The sequence below is a fragment of the Trachypithecus francoisi genome, unplaced genomic scaffold, assembly GCF_009764315.1.
Source record: "Trachypithecus francoisi isolate TF-2019V2 unplaced genomic scaffold, Tfra_2.0 Lachesis_group5, whole genome shotgun sequence".
Classification (NCBI taxonomy): domain Eukaryota; kingdom Metazoa; phylum Chordata; class Mammalia; order Primates; family Cercopithecidae; genus Trachypithecus; species Trachypithecus francoisi.
Genome location: NW_022681470.1, coordinates 142,357,974 through 142,377,129, shown reverse-complemented (window position 1 = coordinate 142,377,129; position 19,156 = coordinate 142,357,974). Strand labels below are relative to the sequence as shown.

General features: G+C 48.0%; 1 protein-coding gene and 1 long non-coding RNA gene across 9 annotated transcripts in view; one reads left to right on the top strand and one right to left on the bottom strand.

The window, feature by feature from the left end:
• Positions 1-429: 429 nt before the first annotated feature.
• LOC117076116 lies at positions 430-19,147 on the bottom strand. 3 transcript variants are annotated; one of them, XR_004434237.1, is made up of 6 exons: positions 18,969-19,147; positions 6,760-6,924; positions 6,345-6,465; positions 3,318-3,455; positions 2,586-2,716; positions 430-722 (listed from the first exon to the last, which is right to left on the bottom strand). It is a non-coding gene; the product is annotated as an uncharacterized LOC117076116 (long non-coding RNA). The 3 variants fall into 3 exon arrangements; XR_004434236.1 differs by lacking the exon at positions 18,969-19,147 and having other exon boundaries at positions 6,760-7,704; XR_004434238.1 differs by lacking the exons at positions 6,345-6,465; positions 18,969-19,147 and having other exon boundaries at positions 6,760-7,701.
• The window catches only part of ARHGEF18 (Rho/Rac guanine nucleotide exchange factor 18), a 130,472-nt gene continuing 128,913 nt past the window's right edge, over positions 17,598-19,156 (top strand). For 2 of the 6 annotated variants that reach the window (XM_033199180.1, XM_033199179.1), the window contains exon 1: positions 17,925-18,265. In XM_033199180.1, the coding sequence (XP_033055071.1) occupies positions 17,986-18,265 (280 nt within the window). In that variant the 5' untranslated portion in view covers positions 17,925-17,985. Of the gene's footprint in view, positions 17,724-17,924; positions 18,266-19,156 lie in introns of those variants that run through there. The other 4 variants (XM_033199178.1, XM_033199177.1, XM_033199181.1 and 1 more) reach the window with 3 other exon arrangements.

Below are 19,156 nucleotides of genomic sequence, written 5' to 3'. Positions count from 1 at the left end.
GGTTCACAGACTCTTCTCCATAATTCTGAAAACCTAAATGCTCTGGACACACAAAATATTTGGCATAAATTTGGCACCAAAACTAAGTTGGTAACCAACTTCACTAAAAGTGATATCAGCCTATTTAGGACACATTATTTATGACATCTATATGAATATTCATGGATTGTCTCTGCTGAAATATTAATGTGCTTGATTATGAGGTCCTCCTACATAAACCATAAGTCGTGTTAGGTAGTAACACATTATATGCACTCTATTGAATATGTGTGTATTAAAATAATAAATGATATATAATTAATAAATAAATTGTTATTATAATAAAATAATTAATAATTAATAAAATTAATAAATAATAAAATAATAAACTACATCTGAGTTTATAGCCACTTTTTTGTTGTTTAGATAATTGAATTTCTTTTCTTTTTCTGTTTCTTGAATAGAGTTTATTGAAGACCTTAGAGGTCTATACCAGAAACACATGTACGAATCAATGTAGGTAGCAATGTGTTGGAACTGGCTCAGGATGGGTCACATGGACCAATGGGTAGCATCTCTTCCCAACTTACCCTTAGCGCCATCATCCTGGGTAGCTTGAATCACCCACAGTGCGAGTATTTACACCACTGGAATTGGCAAATGCTACAAATTTGGGACTGTTTTTTTTCCATTGGCCAGCACCTTCTTGAACACTGGGAAATCTTTTAAGTAAAACTCACTGTCTGTAGGTAAAAGGAGAAAAAAAACAGTGCCTGTTCATCTCCAAAGAAGTCAAACAGTTGTTAGATAAAATCTCTTTTTTTTTTTTTGAGATGAAGTCTGTCTCTGGCGCCCAGGCTAGAGTGTAGTGGCACCATCTCGGCTCACAGCAACCTCTACCTTCCAGGTTCAAGCAGTTCTCCTGCCTCAACCTCCCAAGTAGCTGGGATTACAGGCGCGCACGCTACCACGCCTGGCTAATTTTTGTTTTTTTAGTAGAGACAGGGTTTCGCCATGTTGGTCAGGCTGGTCTCGAACTCCTGACCTTCTGATTCGCCCACCTTGGCCTCCCAAAGTGCTGAGATTACAGGCATGAGCCACAGTGCCCAGCTGTTGGTTTGATAAAATCTTTATCCATTTCTGATATAAAAGTTTAGTAAATTAGTAGTGGAGGATATTTTTATTGTCTAATGGGGGCAGTATAGCCCAGGTAAACACAAAGGCTCTGAAGTTCTATTCCCTATGTTTAAATTCTGATTCTTCCACTTTCTGGTTTTTCGTGGGCTCTCTGAGCCTATGCTTTCTCCTATGCATATGTAATAATATCAGTACCTACCTCTGAAGGCTATCTGCAGGAATTAAGTGAAATAATTCCTGTAAAGTGGTTAGAAAAATGCCGGACAAATATTAATAGTAAGAACCTAGTAAATGGTAGCTAGTGCTATGAATTGTTAAATATAGGAAAAGATTATATTTTCTTGATAATAAATGGTTCTATCTCAATCACTGCATCATGTTTAACAAAGAGTCTGGGTGCAGTGGCTCACACCTGTAATCCCAGCACGTTGGGAGGCTGAGGCGGGCAGATTGCTTGAGGTCAGGAGTTTGAGACCAGCCTGGGCAACATGGTGAAATCCTGTCTCTACAAAAAATACAACAATTAGCCAGGAGTGGTGGTGTGTGCCTGTAGTCACAGCTACTTGGGAGGCTGAGGCAGGAGAATTGCTTGAACTCAGGAGATGGAGGTTGCAGTGAGCTGAGATCATGCCACTGCACTCCAGCCTGGGTGATGGACCCACGCTCCGTCTCAAAAAAATAAATAAATAAATAAATAACAAGGGGGTCGGGCATGGTGACTCATGACTGTAATCCCAGCACTTTGGAAGGCTGAGGTGGGCAGATCTCTTGAGGCCAGGAGTTCGAGACCAGCCTGGCCAACATGGTGAAAAAATACAAAAAATACCCGGGCAGGGTGGTACATGCCTGTAATCCCAGCTATTTGAGAGGCTGAGGCACAAGAATTGCTTAAAACCAGGGGGTAGAGGTTGCAGTGAGCCAAGGTCGAGCCACTGCACTTCAGCCTGGGCGACAGAGCGAGACTCTGTCTCAAAAAAAAAAAAAAAGGCAGAGTGCGGTGGCTCACGCCTATAATCCCCGCACTTTGGAAAGCCAAGAAGGGCAGATCACTTGAGGTCAGGAGTTCAAGACCAGCCTGGCCAACATGGTGAAACCCCATCTCTACTAAAAATACAAAAAAATTAGCTGGGTATGGTGGCATATGCCTGTAATTCCAGCTACTCGGGAGGCTGAGGCAGGAGAATGGCGTAAACGCGGGAGGCGGAGCTTGCAGTGAGCCAAGATCGCACCACTGCACTCCAACCTGGGCGACAGAGTGAGACTCCGTCTCAAAAAAAATAATAATAATTAGCCAGGCATGGTGGCGCATGCCTATGATCCCAGCTACTCGGGAGGTTGGGGCAGGAGAATCACTTGAACCTGGGAGGCGGAGGTTGTAGTGAGCTGAGATCGCTCCATTGCACTCCAGCCTGGAGCCTGAAAGCGAGCCAGACTCTGTTTCAAAAAAAATAAATAAGTGATCATCATACCGAGTGAATAGATCAGACAAAGGAGGCTCAGATGTTAAACAACTTTCCCATATGAGTGGTAAATAGTGGAGCATGGAACGTGGTTGGAAATAAACTGGACAGGTTCCTGATTGTACAAGCTTCCGTTCCAGCTGCAGAGAGAGAACAATGAATAAATCCCGGTAACAATGAATAAAGTCAAAAAGTGTCGTGAGAATAGAATAAAGAAAGGAGCAGGGTGGGGGGCAAGCGGAGGGAGGCCTGCCTGAGGTGACTTGTGACTTGTGACTTGAAGTCTAGGGAATGAGAAGGGGCACCCATGAAGATCCGGGAAGCAGAGGGGCCCTGGAAGACAGAATGCTGAGCAGAGGGAACAGCGTGTGCAAAGTCCCGGGGGCTGGAGAGAGGTCTGTCTGAAGGACAAAAAGGCAGCCTGTATGTTCGATTTGTTGGGAGGAAGATATAAAGCAGCGTTCATAACTTCGTAGTCCTGGGCCTGGCACCCAGCCCACACTGACTAACTGCCACAATTGTTATAACTTCATTCTAAGAGGTGGGCCCCTCTATAGCTGCCCCCGGGGGGCTGAGCTTTTGGAAGTCCCCTAGCCTTCGGATGTGACCATGGAACAAGCAATGTCTGCCGTGGGAACCTCTCCCAAGTCTGGCTCAGGAAAGCCTGGGAAGGTCCCAACCAGTCAGCGAATCATTCTTCCTCACGTCCTCAAACACAGCCCTGGGGTCACCCACACCTACCTTCCAGGAAGAGGACTGGAGATTCAGCACCCCTCCCATTCTCCTAAGACCTCTGTCAGATGACAGCTGACTTCTTTTTCTTTCTTTCTTTCTTTCTTTTTTTTTTTAACACAACAGTCACGTTGGAGAATGGAACAACTGGAAAAAAAAGCCAAAAGTCATTTTTATCCAAAATATTTGCATGTATTGACTACATATTTTATGCACACTGCAATGACTGCTGCTCAAGGCAGGGTTCTTAAGAAACTAACGGGCCAGGAGCAGTAGCTCACTGCCGTAATTCCAGCACTTTGGGAGGCCCAGGCGGGTGGATCACTTGAGGTCAGGAGTTCAAGACTAGCCTGACCAAAATGATGATATCCCGTCTCTACTAAAAATACAAAAATTAGCCAGGCGTGGTGGTGCGCACCTGTAATCCCAGCCACTAGGGAGGCTGAGGTGGGAGGATCGCTTGAGGTTGGGAGGCAGAGGCTGCAGTGAGCTGAGATCAGGTCACTGCACTCCAGCCTGGGCAACAGAATGAGACCCTGTCTCAAAAAAAAAGAAAAAGAAAGAAACTGAGGCCATTTATATTTTAATAGATGTTTGTGCCAACCAGGGGTAGAAACCCCTGAATGGTGGAGCGAAGGCATTTAAACTGAACTCCCCCCTATGGGAAGCACCATGAGACCCAAGCCCCTGGTTATGAGATTGGGGAAGGGCTATTCTGGTTGACCTGAAAATATGAGTGCAATTTTCTCTGATTTTGTTAGGGAGTGGAATCTGCCTCTCAGACCTTGAATCTGGGCTGGTTTTGTGATTTTGTGAATTGGTTTGACTGGTAGAACCTGGTGTTGTATGAATGACAGCCTGGGAGATAGGAAAGGAATGTCGGGGAGGGAGAGACGCAGAGAGACGGAGATGGATAGATAGAATTATAGATAGATGGATGCATAGGTAGATGATGATAGATGAATAGATAGATAGATAGATAGATAGATAGATAGATAGATGATTGATAGATATAGATGATAGATATATGATAGATAAATAGATATAGATATATGATTGATAGATAGATAGATAGATAGATAGATAGATAGATAGATGATAGAGCCAGGCACAGTGGCTCAGGCCTGTCATCCTAGCACTTTGGGAGGCTAAGGTGGGAGAATCCCTGCAGTCCAGGAGTTTGAGACCAGTCTGGGCAACATAGTGAGAACCTGTCCCTACAAAAAAAAAAAAAAAAATTAGTTGTGTGTGGTGGTACACATCCATGATCTCAGCTACTTGAGAGGCTGAGCTGGGAGGATAACTTGAGCTTGAAAGGTTAAGGCTGCACTACGCTATGATGGCACCACTGCACTCAGCCTGGGTGACAGAGCAAGACCTTGTCTCAAAAGAAAAAAAAAAAAAAAAGATACATACCACATAGATAGATACATAGATAGAGTCATAAGTGGATGGATGGATGGATGGACGGATGGATGGGTTAGAGTCATAGGTAGATGGATGGATGGATGGATGGATTGATGGACGGATGGATGGACGGACGGACGGATGGATGGATGGATGATGTATTAGTCCATTCTCATATTGCTATAAAGAAATACCTGAGAGTGGGTAATTTATAAAGAAAAGAGGTTTAACTGGCTCACAGTTCTACAGGCTGTACAGGAAGCAGGGTGCTGGCTTCTGGGGAAGCCTCAGGGAACTTACTATCATGGCAGAAGGTGAAGAAGGAGCAGGCACGTCTTACATGGCAGGAACAGGAGCAAGAGAGTGAGGGAAGAAGAGAGGTGTCAAACACTTTTAAATGACAGGATCTCACGAGAACTCACTACTATCACAAGAATAGCACAAAGGAGATGGTGCTAAAGCCAGAGGTCCCCAACCTTTTTGGTACCAGGGACCAGTTTCATGGAAGACAGTGGAAGGTGGTGGTTTTGGGATGATTCAAGAACATTACATTTATTTTGCACTATGATGCACTGTTATTATGTTATTACTACATTGTAATATATAATGAAATTATGATACAAGTAGGCCAGACCCAAGGCGGCTCACGCCTGTAATCCCAGCACTGTGGGAGGCTGAGGCGGGCAGATCTCTTGAGGCCAAGAGTGTGAGACTAACCTGGCCAACATGCTGAAACAAATACAAAAATTAGCCTGGCACAGTGGCACAAGCCTGCAGTCCCAGCTACCCAGGAGTCTGAGGTGGGAGAATCACTTGAACCCTGGAGGCGGAGGTTGCCGTGAGCTGAGATGGTGCCACGGCACTCCAGCCTGGGTGACAGAGTGAGACCCTGTCTCAAAAATAAATATATAAAGAAAATAAGGACAATTCAGAAAACAAAACGGGGGAGGTAAGGAGGGGAGCAGAGAGATAGAGAGAGGCAAAGTCCCTTGAGGGGGTACTGTTTGAGCAGACTAAATTAAGGATAAAGAACCGGATGTGCCCCCAAGATGACATCCACACACCTGTCCGGATGACCCAAACACAGGTTCTCAGCCCCCACTGCCCATTGCCCACCTGGGATTCCTGAGCCCTCTCCTGCTGACACCTGGCAGGGTGCTGAGCCCATAAGCGCATCGGAAGAGAGGCGTCCATGGCCATGACCCCTTGCCCACCCGCTAGACACCCTGCCCTTCCTCTGGGGTTCCCAGATGCCCTGGCACAGTGCTACCTGGAGGAAAAGGAAGAGCGTCAGCTGGGGGCAGCGTCTGCCTTGCCGGCCCAGCTGCTGGGGTGGGAGACCTCCTTCCCAGCCCTCTCCCTTCCAGGGCAACCAGAGGAGCAGCTGGCAAGTTCCAGCCTCAGGAAATGCAAATAGATGAATGGAGGGAAGTGAACAGGGACGCTACACCCACAGACTGGTGGGAATTGAGGCTGCCAGTCAAAAGTGCTGACCCTGGAGCCTGTCCCAGACCCTGTCCGCTGGGGAGCCAGGCTGAGAGCTGGGTGGCAGTCTTGCTCCCCATCCACCCATATCTACACAAAGTCCAGCTCATTTTGCCTCTCAAATTTCCCTCCAGAGTCACTCACTTTTCTCTCTCCTGTGCCCGGGCCTCTGTCCTATCTTCCTGAATGACAGCATTGCCACTTTGCCAGCTTCCAGGATTATACCCTCTATCCATTCCTTCCATGCCCAGTTAGAGAGAGCTCTCTGAAACAAAGAGCAGACTTTGCCTCCCCTCTGCATAAAACCTCCCATGTCTCCCCCATTGGCTTAGGGATAAAACTGAAAGCTATGCCATTGGACCCAGACACAATGGCCTCTGTCTCCAGCTTCCTCCACTATAGCCACTTTTCCTCTTGGTTCTCCTTGTCGTGGATGGGAGCAATCACCTGTGGCCCTGTGCTTGTCCCAGGTCCCTCACATCCTTCAGGTATCTACTGGGCCCTGCTTCCTGAGGAAGCCTCCCTGGACTTCCCAGTCTGGGGCTCAGGGACTGCTTACCTGGGCTCTGATGATCACACCTGCCATATTGCTTTGTGCTTACTGAATAATGCAGTGTGGGAAGGGAACTGCTGGGGCATGGCCCTGTGTCCCCTGACGAGTCTTCTGCAGGTGCCAGTGGTAGGCAGAGGTTGTCCACTACACCATCTGCATGAGTCCAGGTCACTGGCAGAGACAGGCAGGGTTAGCAATACGGTTGCCCAGCCCTCGGCCAATGTGCCTAACACAGATTCCCAGAGGCTGTCTCTCTCAACATGCTGTTAACAAAGCAGATGTTCCAAGAGGTTCTGCACGCTGCAGCCTCTGGGGGATAGTGTGTCACAGAGCCTCGCCTCACTGAGCCTCAGCTTCCTCATCTACAGAACGGGGCCAACAGGGCCTTCCTCCCTGGATGGTTGTGAAGACTGCATGAGATTAAATAAACTACATAGAAAGTGCTCAGAGAGGGGTGACCCCTCTTTTATGATTCATAACCAGCGCCAGAAGTCACGCCAGGACACATCTTGCCATTGGAAGTACGTAAAGTCATGGCGCTGTGCTTCTGTGGACATCTCGTTATGAGAATGTTCAGTTCTTGGGTTATATTAAGATGCGGTTTTCCTGTTGAAGCCTCTAAAGTCCCTTGTGGTTTCTCTGGCATCCAACAGCCTCAATGAGAAAAAGAAAGAGCCCAGCCTGCTGCCCCACCACATGTTACTATGAGAATTGGGGAACCAGCACCTGTGGACACAGAGGCTACCACAGAGTCCCTGAATTGGCCTGCTGCATTTAACATAAATATATAAGACACCCAGGTTCCTATATTTGGTCTGCCAACCCTATTTCTGAGTCCACAAGTGTGCTAGGCACTCTCACTTGTCTGAATAAGTAACATCTCCTGCACATATATAGATCTATTTTTCTTTTTCTTTTCTTTTCTTTTTTTGAGACAGGATCTCACTCTATTGTCCAGGCTGGAGCGCAGTGATGCAATCATAGCTCACTGCAGCCTCCACCTCCCAGACTTGAAGGATCCTCCCACCTCAGTTTCCTGAGTAGCTAGGTGAACAGGTGGGCACCACCATGCCTAGCTACTTTCCAAATATTTAGTAGAGACAGGATCTTGCTATGTTGCCCAGGCTGATCTTGAACTCCCAGGCTGAAGTGATTCTCCTACCTCAGCCTCCCAAAGTGCTGGGATTACAAGCATAAGCCACTGTGCCCAGCCTAATTAGCTAATCTAAGCTTTTTGCCTACACACGCAGACACACACACACACACACACACACACACACAGAGAGAGAGAAAAAGAGAGAGAGAGAACTGAAAGAGGACCAAAAGAAGAATAAAGAAGAATAGTCCAGCCAGGTGCAGTGGCTCATGCCTGTAATCCCAGCACTTTGAGAGGCCGAGGCTGGATGATCACTTGAGGTCAGGAGTTCGAGACCAGCCTGGCCAACATGGCGAAACCCCGTCTCTACTAAAAACACAAAAATTAGCCGGGCACGGTGGCATGCGCCTGTAATTCCAGCTACTCAGGAAGCTGAGGCAGGAGGATCACTTGAACCAGGGAGGCAGAGGTTGCAGTGAGCCAGGATCGTGCCATTGCACTCCAGCCTGAGTGACAGATGGAGACTCTGTCACAAAAAAAGGAAAGAAAAGAAAAAAGAAACAGTTAAAATGTTTCTTACAACGCTAAATGTACATTTGCCATAGGACTCAGAAATTCTATTCCTATGTATTTTACCAAGATACATGAAAGCATATTCACATTGAAGCCTTGACATAAATGTTTATAGTGATATTATTCAAAATTGCCAAGAAAAGATACAACTTGGCTGGGCACGGTGGCTCATGCCTATAATCCCAACACTTTGGGAGGCCAAGGCGGGAGGATCACGAGGTCAAGAGATTGAGACCATCCTGGCCAACATGGTAAAACTCCGTTTCTAAAAATACAAAAATTAACTGGGCGTAGTGGCACGCACTTGTAGTCCCAGCTATTCGGGAGGCTGAGGCAGGAGAATCGCTTGAATCTGGGAGGCGGAGGTTGCAGTGAGCCGAGATTGTGCCGCTGCTGGGAGACTCCTTCTCAAACTAAAAAAAAAGAAAGAAAGAAAGAAAAAGAAATGCCACTTGGGGTGGCCACCTGTTTTCCAGCTACTCAGGAGGCTGAGGTGGGAAGATCGCTTAAGCCTGAGAGGTTGGGGTTACAGTGAGCTGAAAGTGTGCTATTGCACTCCAGCCTGGGTGATAGAGGGGGACCCTGTCCCCCGCCCCCCCAAAAAAAAGAAGAAAGAAAAGAAAAGGAAAAATACAATATTAGATATCATATAGACAGATTAAGCCTATAGAATTTCAGAAATAAATTTTCTAATTTCCAATATAATTTCAACTATAGTAAGATGATAATCAGATACATTCCTTTTTGTGGTTGCTATTGCCACACTCTTAGATATGAAATAAACAGCTCCCTATTATTGAAATTCACACTGTCTAGGCTTCTGGGAACTATATTTTCATCATTCTTTGGCTCTTGGCTGTGCTTTTCCGAGACATGCCTGTGCACATCCTTTCTTTTCCTTTTTTTTTTTTTTTTTTTTTGAGGCCTAGCTCTGTTGCCCAGGCTGGAGTGCAATGGCGTGATCTCAGCGCACTGATGCAACCTCTGCCTCCCAGGTTCAAGTGATTCTCCTGCCTCAGTCTCCCAAGTAGCTGGGACTACAGGTGCCCACCACCTGCCCAGCTAATTTTTGTATTTTTAGTAGAGACAGGGTTTCGCCATGTTGGCCAGGATGGTCTCGAACTCCTGACCTGAAGTGATCCACCTGCCTCAGGCTCCCAAAGTGCTGGGATTACAGGCATGGGCCACCATGCCCGGCACCACATTCTGTCTTAATTTGCTATTTCTATTGTGTCTTTTTCTTATCAATGTGTGAAACCTCTTTGTATATAAAGGTACTAACCCTTCTCAGACAACCATTTCATCTTTATTTATTGCTTTTGCGTATATTTCCCTGATAATTTATAAAATTATTCTGTTAGTTATATTTAATGTATTTTTATTGTAAGATTTTTAACAGATGTTTATGTAGGTTTGTTTGTTCATTTGTTTGTTTGTTTTGAGACAGGATCTTGCTCTGTCACCCAGGCTGGAGTGTGGTAGTGAGATCTCAGCTCACTGCAACCTCTGCCTCCAGGGTTCAAGCGATTCTCCCGCCTCAGCCTTCTGAGTAGCTGCGATTATAGGTGCACGCCAACACACCCGGTTAATTTTTGTATTTTTCATAGAGACAAGGTTTCTGCATGTTGGCCAGGCTAGTCTCTAACTCCTGGCCTCAAGTGATCCACCTGCCTCAGCCTCACCAAGTGCTGGGATTACAGGCATCAGCCACCGTGCCCTGCCACATTTATATAGATTTTTATGTATTAAGTATTTCTGCATTTTCATTCATAGCTTCTGGGTTTTCTTAGTTACACACACACACACATCCACACACACCAATTTCAAAAAAAAGGCATGTTTTCAAGCCTCAATTGTAAAAATAGCCCTTGTAGATTCCTCTGTGATCTGTATCGGTTTATTTTTCACATTTCATCTTTAACCCGTCTGAAATTATGTTGTTTTCTACAGCACAGGAATATTTCACTCTGCCACGTCTCTGTCAAAAGTGGGAGAAAAGGCCAGGTGTGGGTGGCTCACATTTGTAATCCCAGCACTTTGCGAGGCCGAGGAGGAAGCATCACTTGAGGCCGGGAGTTTGAGACCAGCCTGGGCAACCTAGTGAGACTACTCCTTTATAAGAAAAAAATAAACGTGGTAGAAGGAAGGGTAAACCCGTGTCTCACACCCCATGGCCCTCACTAACTCAGGCAGCTGCCTGGCCCCTGTAAGCCTTCTGGCTTTCCACAATGGTCGGTTTATTTTTTTCTGTTTTGCTTTCTGTGGTCTTTCTGGCCAGAGGAGAAGCCACGGGGAAGTGCTGCCTCCACGTGGCCATCTCCATGATAGCAGCAACGGCTGGAAGAAAAAGGGTTTTTTTTTTTCTTTTTGAGATGGAGTCTCGTTCTGTCACCAGGCTGGATTGCAGTGGTTCGATCTTGGCTCACTGCAATCTCTGGCTCCCGGGTTCAAATGATTCTCCTGCCTCAGCCTCCCGAGAAGCTGAGACTACAGGCGTGCGCCACCATGCCTGGCTAATTTTTGTATTTTTGGTAGAGACGGGGGTTTCACCATATTGGTCAGGCTGGTCTTGAACTCCTGACCTCAAGATCCGCCCACCTCGGCCTCTCAGGGTGCTAGGATTACAGGCACCGCACCTAGCCAAAGGCATCTATTAAAGGTGAAAGCAAAATGGGTTCACAGGCCCTTGCTTAAAACCCTCTGGGGGTGGCTGACGCCTGTAATTCCAGCATTTTGGGAGGCCGAGGTGGGAGGATCACTTGAGCCCAGGAGTTTGAGATCAGCCTGCACAATATAGCGAGACCCTGTCTCTACAAACAATAAAACAAGGCCGGGCAGGGAGGCTCATACCTGTAATCCCAGCATTTTGAGAAACAAAGGCAGGTGGATCACCTGAGGTCAGGAGTTCAAAACCAGCCTGACCAACATGGTGGAACCCCCGTCCCCACTAAAAATACAAAAAAAAAAACAAAACAAAAAATTAGACACGTATGGTGGCACATGCCTGTAATCCCAACTACTTGGGAGGCTGAGGCAGGAGAATCTCTTGAACCCAGGAAGCAGAGGTTGCAGTGAGCCAAGACTGCGCCATTGCACTCCAGACTGGGCAATAGGGTGAAACTCTGTCTCAAAAAGACAAAAAGAAAATAAAGTAGCAGGGTGCGGCATTGTATGCCTGCGGCCGCAGCTACTCCACAGGATGAGGAGGGAGGCTGCCTTGAACTTGGGAAGTCGAGGCTGCAGTGAGCTATGATCACACCATTGTACTCCAGCCTGAGTGACAGAATGAGACCCTGTCTGTCAGAAAACAAGAACAAAAACTTTATTTATAAAAATAAGTATTGGGTTAAACTTGGCCTAAAGGTTATAGTTTGCTGACCTATGTTCTATTGCAGGTATTCTGCTGGACGTGGTGGCTCATACCTGCAATCTCAGCATTTTGGGAGGCCGAGGCAGGTGGATCACTTGAGGCCAGGAGTTTGAGATCAGCCTGGCCAACATGGTGAAACCCCGTCCCTACTAAAAATACAAAAAAAAAAAAAAAATACAAAAATTATCCAGGTGTGGTGGCACACGCCTATAATCCCCAGTTACTCGGGTGGCTGAGGCAGGAGAATTGCTTGAACCTGGGATGCGGAGGTTGCAGTGCAGTGAGCCAAGATCGCGCCACTGCACTCCAGCGTGGGAGATAGAGTGAGACTCCGTCTCAGAAACAAACACCACCACCAAAAAAAATAAATAAATAAGAAAAGAAAGAAAGAAAAACAAACAAAAAAATCTAGCCAGGAGTGGTGGCTCGCGCCTGTAATCCCAGCCCTTTGGAGGCCGAGGTGTGTGGATCACCTGATGTCAGGAGTTCGAGACCATTCTGACCAACATGGTGAAACCCTGTCTCTACTCAAAATACAAAATTAGCTGGGCGTGGTGGCAGGTGCCTGTAATCCCAGCTACTTGGGAGGCTGAGGCAGGAGAATCGCTTGAACTCAGGAGGTGGAGGTTGCAGTGAGCGGAGATCGCACCATTGCGTCCCAGCCTGAGCAACAACAGCGAAACTCTGTCTCAAAAAAAAAAAAAACGGTTAAAATAGGCTGGGTGCAGTGGCTAATGCCTGTAATCCCAACACTTTGGGAGGCTCAGATGGGAGGATTGCTTGAGTCTAGGAGTTTAAGACCAGCCTGGGCAACATAATGAGATACCTTCTGTGCAAAAAGATTAAAAATTACCCAGGCATGATTGCACGCACCTGTAGTCCCAGCTACTAATCCTACTGAGGCAGGAGGATTGTTTGAGTCTGGGACATTGAGGCTACAGTGAGCTGTGATTGCACCACTGCACTCCAGTCCGGGTGACAAAGACCCTGTCTCAAAAACAAACAAACAAACAAAACAAACGAACACAAAGGGTTAAAATATAGAATTGAATCACATCTTTTGCAGCAATATGAATGGAACTGCAGGCCGTTATCATCTTAAGTGAAACAGTTCAGAAATGGAAAGTCAAATACCACATGTTCTCACTTATACGTGGGAGTTAAATAATGCGTATGCATGGTCAGAGTGTGGAATTTCAGACAGTGGAGACTCGGAAGGGGTAAAGGAGGATGGGTGGGAAGGAGTAAGGGATGAGAAATGACTTAATGGGTACAATGGACATTACTTGGATGATGGTTACACTAATCCCCAGGCTTCCTGCTGTGCAATCTATCCATGTAATAAAATTGCCTTTATACTCCTTAAATGTATACACATTTTTAAAATCATCTTTTAAAGTTAAAAAAAAATGGTTAAGGCCAGGCATGGTGACTCACGCCTGTAATCCCAGCACTTTGGGGGGCCAAGGCGGGCAGATCTCTTGAGGTCAGGAGTTCGAGACCAGTCTGGCCAACGGGATGAAACCCCATCTCTACTAAAAATACAAAACGTTAGCCAGGTGTCGTGGCAGGTGCCTGTAATCCCAGCTACTCAGGAGGCTGAGGCAGGAGAATTGCTTGAACCTGGGAGGCGAGGGTTACGGTGAGCCGAGATCCTGCCATTGCACTCCATGCACTCCAGCCTGGGCGGCAGAGCGAGAATCCATCTCAAAAAAAAAAAAAAAAAAAAAAAAAAAAAAGGTAAAAGGGTAAATTTTATGTTGTGTGTCTTTTCCCACCAACACAAGCAGTAAAGGGTAGAGCAGGTGGCGGCCCTCTCTGCAGGCTGGACAGGGTGGTGGAAGGGAAGGAAGGGAGCCAGGTGTGCACAGCCGAGGGGTGGCCTCTGCATTCAGCCTCCAGGAGGCCAGTGTCAGGTGTCCAGGGGGCAGTGGGGACAGAGTCCAGGGTTCAGAGAATGGGGAAGCGTAGACAGGAAGTGTGGACGGCACTCCCAAACAGCACAGAATATTTCTTTTTTTTTTTTTTGAGGCGGAGTCTCGCTCTGTCACCCGGACTGGAGTGCAGTGGCCGGATCTCAGCTCACTGCAAGCTCTGCCTCCCGGGTTGACGCCATTCTCCTGCCTCAGCCTCCCGAGTAGCTGGGACTACAGGCGCCCGCCACCTCGCCCGGCTAGTTTTTTGTATTTTTTAGTAGAGACGGGGTTTCACCGTGTTAGCCAGGATGGTCTCAACCTCCTGACCTTGTGATCCGCCCATCTCGTCCTCCCAAAGTGCTGGAATTACAGGCTTGAGCGACCGCGCCCGGCCTAACACAGAATATTTCTGCCACACAGAAATATTTCACTCTGCCATGTCTCTATTAAAAGTGGGAGAAAAGGGCAGGTGCGGTGGCTCCCATTTTTAATCCCAGCACTTGGGGTCCTATGACAGTCTCCTCCAGCCTGGCTCCAGCCACGCCTGCTTCCTCCTGTTCCTCAAACACCCTAAGCTCAGTCTTGCCTCCAAGCCTTTGCCCTGGCAGTTTCTACCACCCAGAATAACTTTCTCCTAGATTTTTTTTTTTTTTCCTTTCTTGAGACCGGGTCTCACTCTATCACCCAGGTTGGAGTACAGTAGCGCGATCTCGGCTCACTGCAGCCTCTGCCTCCTGGGTTCAAGTGATTCTTCTGCCTCAGCCTCCCTAATAGCTGGAATTACAGGTGGACGCCACCACACACGGCTAATTTTTGTATTTTTAGAAGAGATGGGGTTTCCCCCATGTTGGCCAGCCTGGTCTCGAACTCCTGATCTCATGTGATCTGCCCGCCTCGGCCTCCCAAAGTGCTGGGATTACAGGTGTGAGCCACCACACCCGGCTAGACATTGATTTATATGCCTGACTTCTTCTGAGCTTACAGACCTCAGCTCAAACGGCCTTCCCTGACCTTCCTGGCTAAAGCGTCAACCTCCCCCACCCACTCTGTTGCATCACTCTGTTTACTTCCTGCTGCAGCAATTCACAGGACCTGAATTTATCTCCTAGGTGTGCTTCCTGATTCACGGTTTGCCTCCCCCGGCTGGAGCTCCTGCAGGGCAGGGGTTTGTGTCTGTCTTGTTCACCTGCCACAGTGCCTGGCATACAGTAGGTGCTTGATAAATGCATGTTGCCTGAAAGAAATAATCAGTTGGTTACAGAATGGGTGTGTGCAAATCTGTGTATGTCTGTGTCCCCCTGTGTCGTGTGTGTGTCTCGTTGCTGTGATTCTCTGGACGGTCCCACGTGTGTCCCTGGGGACAAGCGTGGAGCTATGGGTCAGTGAGTGAGTGTGGTGAGGGCTTTCCGGGTCTGTGTGTTTGTGACTTTGAGGAGTCCTGTGGCAACCAGTGTGCAAGTCAGTGTCTCCATAGGTGTTCTCAGAGGTGGCCAGCATCTGCTCCTTTTTGTTGTTGTTTTGTTTTTGTCTGTTGTTTGAGGCAGAGTCTCACTCTGTTGCCCAGGCTGGAGTGCAGTGGCACGATCTTGACTCACTGCAACCTCCGCCTCCCGGGTTCAAGCCGTTCTCCTGCCTCGGCCTCCCAAGTAGCTGGGATTACAGGCACATGCCACCACACCCGGCTAATTTTTATATTTTTAGTAGAAACGGGTTTTCCCCATGTTGGCCAGGCTGGTCTCGAACTCCTGATGTCAGGTGATCCTCCCAAAGTGCTAGGATTACAGGTGTGCACCTGTAATCCCAGCACCTGGCCAGCAGCATCTGCTCGTGTGTGTGTGTGTGTGTGTGTGTGTGTGTTCTGTGTGACTGTGATTGTGAGTCCACGTGTATGTCGGGGGTGTTTGGGGTGTGTGTGTGTGTGTGTGTGTCTGCATGACCATTCTGCGTGTCCACATGACATTGCATGATCCGGTGTGAAGTTGTGCCCATGAGCACACGTGTGTGTGTTTGCATCTCCTTGTGTGTCCTCTGGGTGTGCACTTGAGCTTCATGTTTCCAGGAACCTGCAGCCCTGTTGTGCAGGGCTGTTGTGCTGTTGTGCACGTGTATGTGTCTCGTGTTCTCTGTGTGGGGGGGAGGCTCCTACATGTAGGTGTGCACATTTGTACCTGCCTCTGTGAGTCCCTGTGCCTATGTGTGACCGTGTGTGAGGTGTGATTGTGCGGTATCCCAAGACCGTCTGTGTGCGCTGCTGTGCAGGAGTGTGCCAGTAAATGTTGAACCTCTCCAGTGGAGAGCACTGACTTACAGCATTGCCAGTTCTTATGGTGTAAATACTCTCACCACAGCCAATTTCGAATGATGCCACTGAACAGTGAGTCAGAAAGAGATGGGCAGCAGCACCCATTATATCATATTTCCACCAAACAGATTCCGTAGATAAAAGCAACATCAAAAGCATAGATAGTGAGGCCAGGTGTGATGGCTCACACCTGTAACCCCAGCACTTCTGGAGACCAAGGTGGGCGAATCCTCTGAGGTCAGGAGTTCGAGACCAGCCTGGCCAACATAGTGAAACCCCATCTCTACTAAAAATACAAAAAAATTATCCTGGTGTGGTGGCGGGCGACTGTAATCCCAGCTACCTGGGAGGCTGAGGCAGGAAAATCGCTTGAACTCAGGAGGCGGAGGTTGCAGTGAGCCGAGATCGCACCATTGTACTCCAGCCTGAGCAACAGAACAAGACTCTATCTCAAAAAAAAAAAAAGAAAAGAAAAGAAAAAAGGAAAAGGAAAAAAAGCACAGATTATGGAAAATGCAACAAAAATAATGTTAAAGTGATTAAATGTGGTAAAATAGGCATAGCATAAAATTTACCATTTTAACCTTCTTTTTAAAAAAATGGGATTTCACTCTGTCATCCAGGCTGGAGTACGGTGGCACAATCATAGCTCACTGCAGCTTTGAACACCTGGGCTCTAGTGATCCTCCCACCTCAGCCTCTGTAGCAGCTGGGACTGCAGGCAGGCACCACCACATCTGGCTATTTTTTAATTTTTTTGTAGAGTACCCACTCCAGTGACAGGCTGAAGCCAGCTCAAAAGCCAAGTTTTGTGGGGCATCATGGCTCATGCCTGTAATCCCAGCACTGTGGGAGGCCAAGGTGGGAGGATTGTTTGAGCCCACGAGTTCAAGACCAGCCTGGGCAACATAGTAAAATCCCTGTCTCTACCAAAAAAAAAAAAAAATTAGGCTGGGCGCAGTGGCTGACACCTCTAATCCCAGCACTTTGGGAGGCCAAGGCGGGTGGACTGCATGAGCCCAGGAGTTCGAGACCAGCCTGGGCAATATGGTGAGACCCTGTCTCTACTAAAAATACAAACCAAAAAAAAAAAAAAATTGCCAGACGTGGTGATGTGTCCCTGTGGTCCCAGCTACTCAGGAGACGGAGGTGGGGGGATCACTTGAGCCCAGGAGACAGAGGTTGCAATGAACCAAAATCGGCCCCACTGCACTCCAGCCTGGGTGACAGAGTGAGAGCCTGCCTCAAAAGAAAAATTATATATAATAATTATATGTAAATGATATGAAGTCTATATATAATTTATGCATAATTATATATAAAGTATATACAAATTATACATAAATTATCTATAAACAAAAAACTTAGCCAGGCATGGTGGCATGTGCCTGTAATCCCAACTACTCAGGAGGCTGAAGCCAAAGGATCACTTGAGCCCAAGAGATTGAGGCTGCAGTGAGCTCTGATTTCTACACTGCACTCCAGACTGGATGACAGAATGAGACCCTAGCTCTAAAAATAAAATAAACGTTGTGGTTTTTTTTTTAAAGCCAAATTTGAGCATTTCCTGTCAACTCCACGCTTGATGACATGATTGGTAGGTGAAATCAGCCATGCCAGGAGTATTTACACCAGGAAAATTGGCAATGGCTACAAATCGAAGACGTGTTGTTAAACATTACCAGCACACCGTGTTGTTCCACCAGTTTCCAGGTACCCACGTAACAATGTAACTGTGTGTTTCTGTCTCTCTGTGTGTACCCACCATGCTGGGGTTCATCTGGGTGCCTGAGTCTCTACAGATACACATGACTTGCATGTCGTTGTATGTTGCTGTCTATACACCCATGTGTCTGGGTGAGGCCCCCACACCCTGTTCCTCTCCAGCAGTTGGTTCCACAGGAAGCTGCTGGGTGTGGGTTTAGGATGCTGGGCCTCCCCCCAGCTCCCCACGCCTCCTCCTCAAGACACCTGCATGCACAGGGCTGAGGGGTGGGAGCAGGGCTCTGTTCCTCTAGAACCCCCATCCTCTGTACTCTTCTTAGGCCCCAAGATTGGCCTGCAGCTGGGAGCAGAGTGGCGAGCATGCAGGCAGGCAGTTGAAAAAGAGGAAGTCGAGGTGCTGTTGGGCCACTCTGTGGTTATCCGAGGCTCTACCCTTGGGCCAGATCGAAACCCTGGCCGTAGGTCATGGGGGCTGCAGGAGCTGGTAGCCGGGCTGGGTGCCTGCAGGTCGAAGAACCGAGCTTCCTCTGGTGAGTACATATCCTGGGAAGTGGAGAGAGATGCACCCATTGGGACAGAGTGGTAGTGGGGTCTGGGAAGTCTCGGGGGACAGCGAGCAGACAGACATCACTGCCTGTCTCCTCCTTGCAGTCAACTTACTTCCTGAGTGAGTGGGGGAAGCTGTTTGACCCTTGCGTTCTTTGTGCAGAGATCTGTGGTCATAAGAGGTCACCCCCGGGGACGGGGATCCGTGAGGGGCCACTAGGTAAGAAAGGGAGGTGGAGGCCAGGCGCGGTGGCTCACACCTGTAATCCCAGCACTTTGGGAGGCCGAGGCAGGTGGATCACTTGAGGTCAAGAGTTGGAGACCAGCCCGGCCAACATGGTGAAACCCCGTCTCTACTAAAAATACAAAAATTAGCCAGGCATGGTGGCGGGCGGCTGTAATCCCAGCTACTCAGGAGGCTGAGGCAGGAGAATGGCTTGAATCCGGGAGGCCAAGGTTGAAGTGAGTCTCTCAGTCTCAAAAAAAAGGAAAGAAAAGAAAAAGCAAGGCAAAGAAAGGAGGACAGAGCTCCTTGTAGCCAAGGCCCTCCTACATGGAGACAGGAGACAGAGAACGAATGGGGGAGCTGTGGCAAAGGCTCAGGTGCCCTTTGCATCTTAAACTGCAGATTCCGGGGCACCCCATGAACCTCCCTGATGCAGATTCTGAATCCACTGTCAAACTCACACTTAAGGCTGATGGCTGAGAACCGGCCCTGAGAAAGGTCTTATCCTGATCTGAGATCATTCAGAGTGCACGACCCTCCACCCAGGCAGCCTTCCTCCAGGTGGAGGTTCTGGGTTCTCCCCCTTGGGAGACATCCCCCGGCTCCTCTCGTGGCCGCCTCTTAGGGGGCCTCCCGCACCACCGCCTGC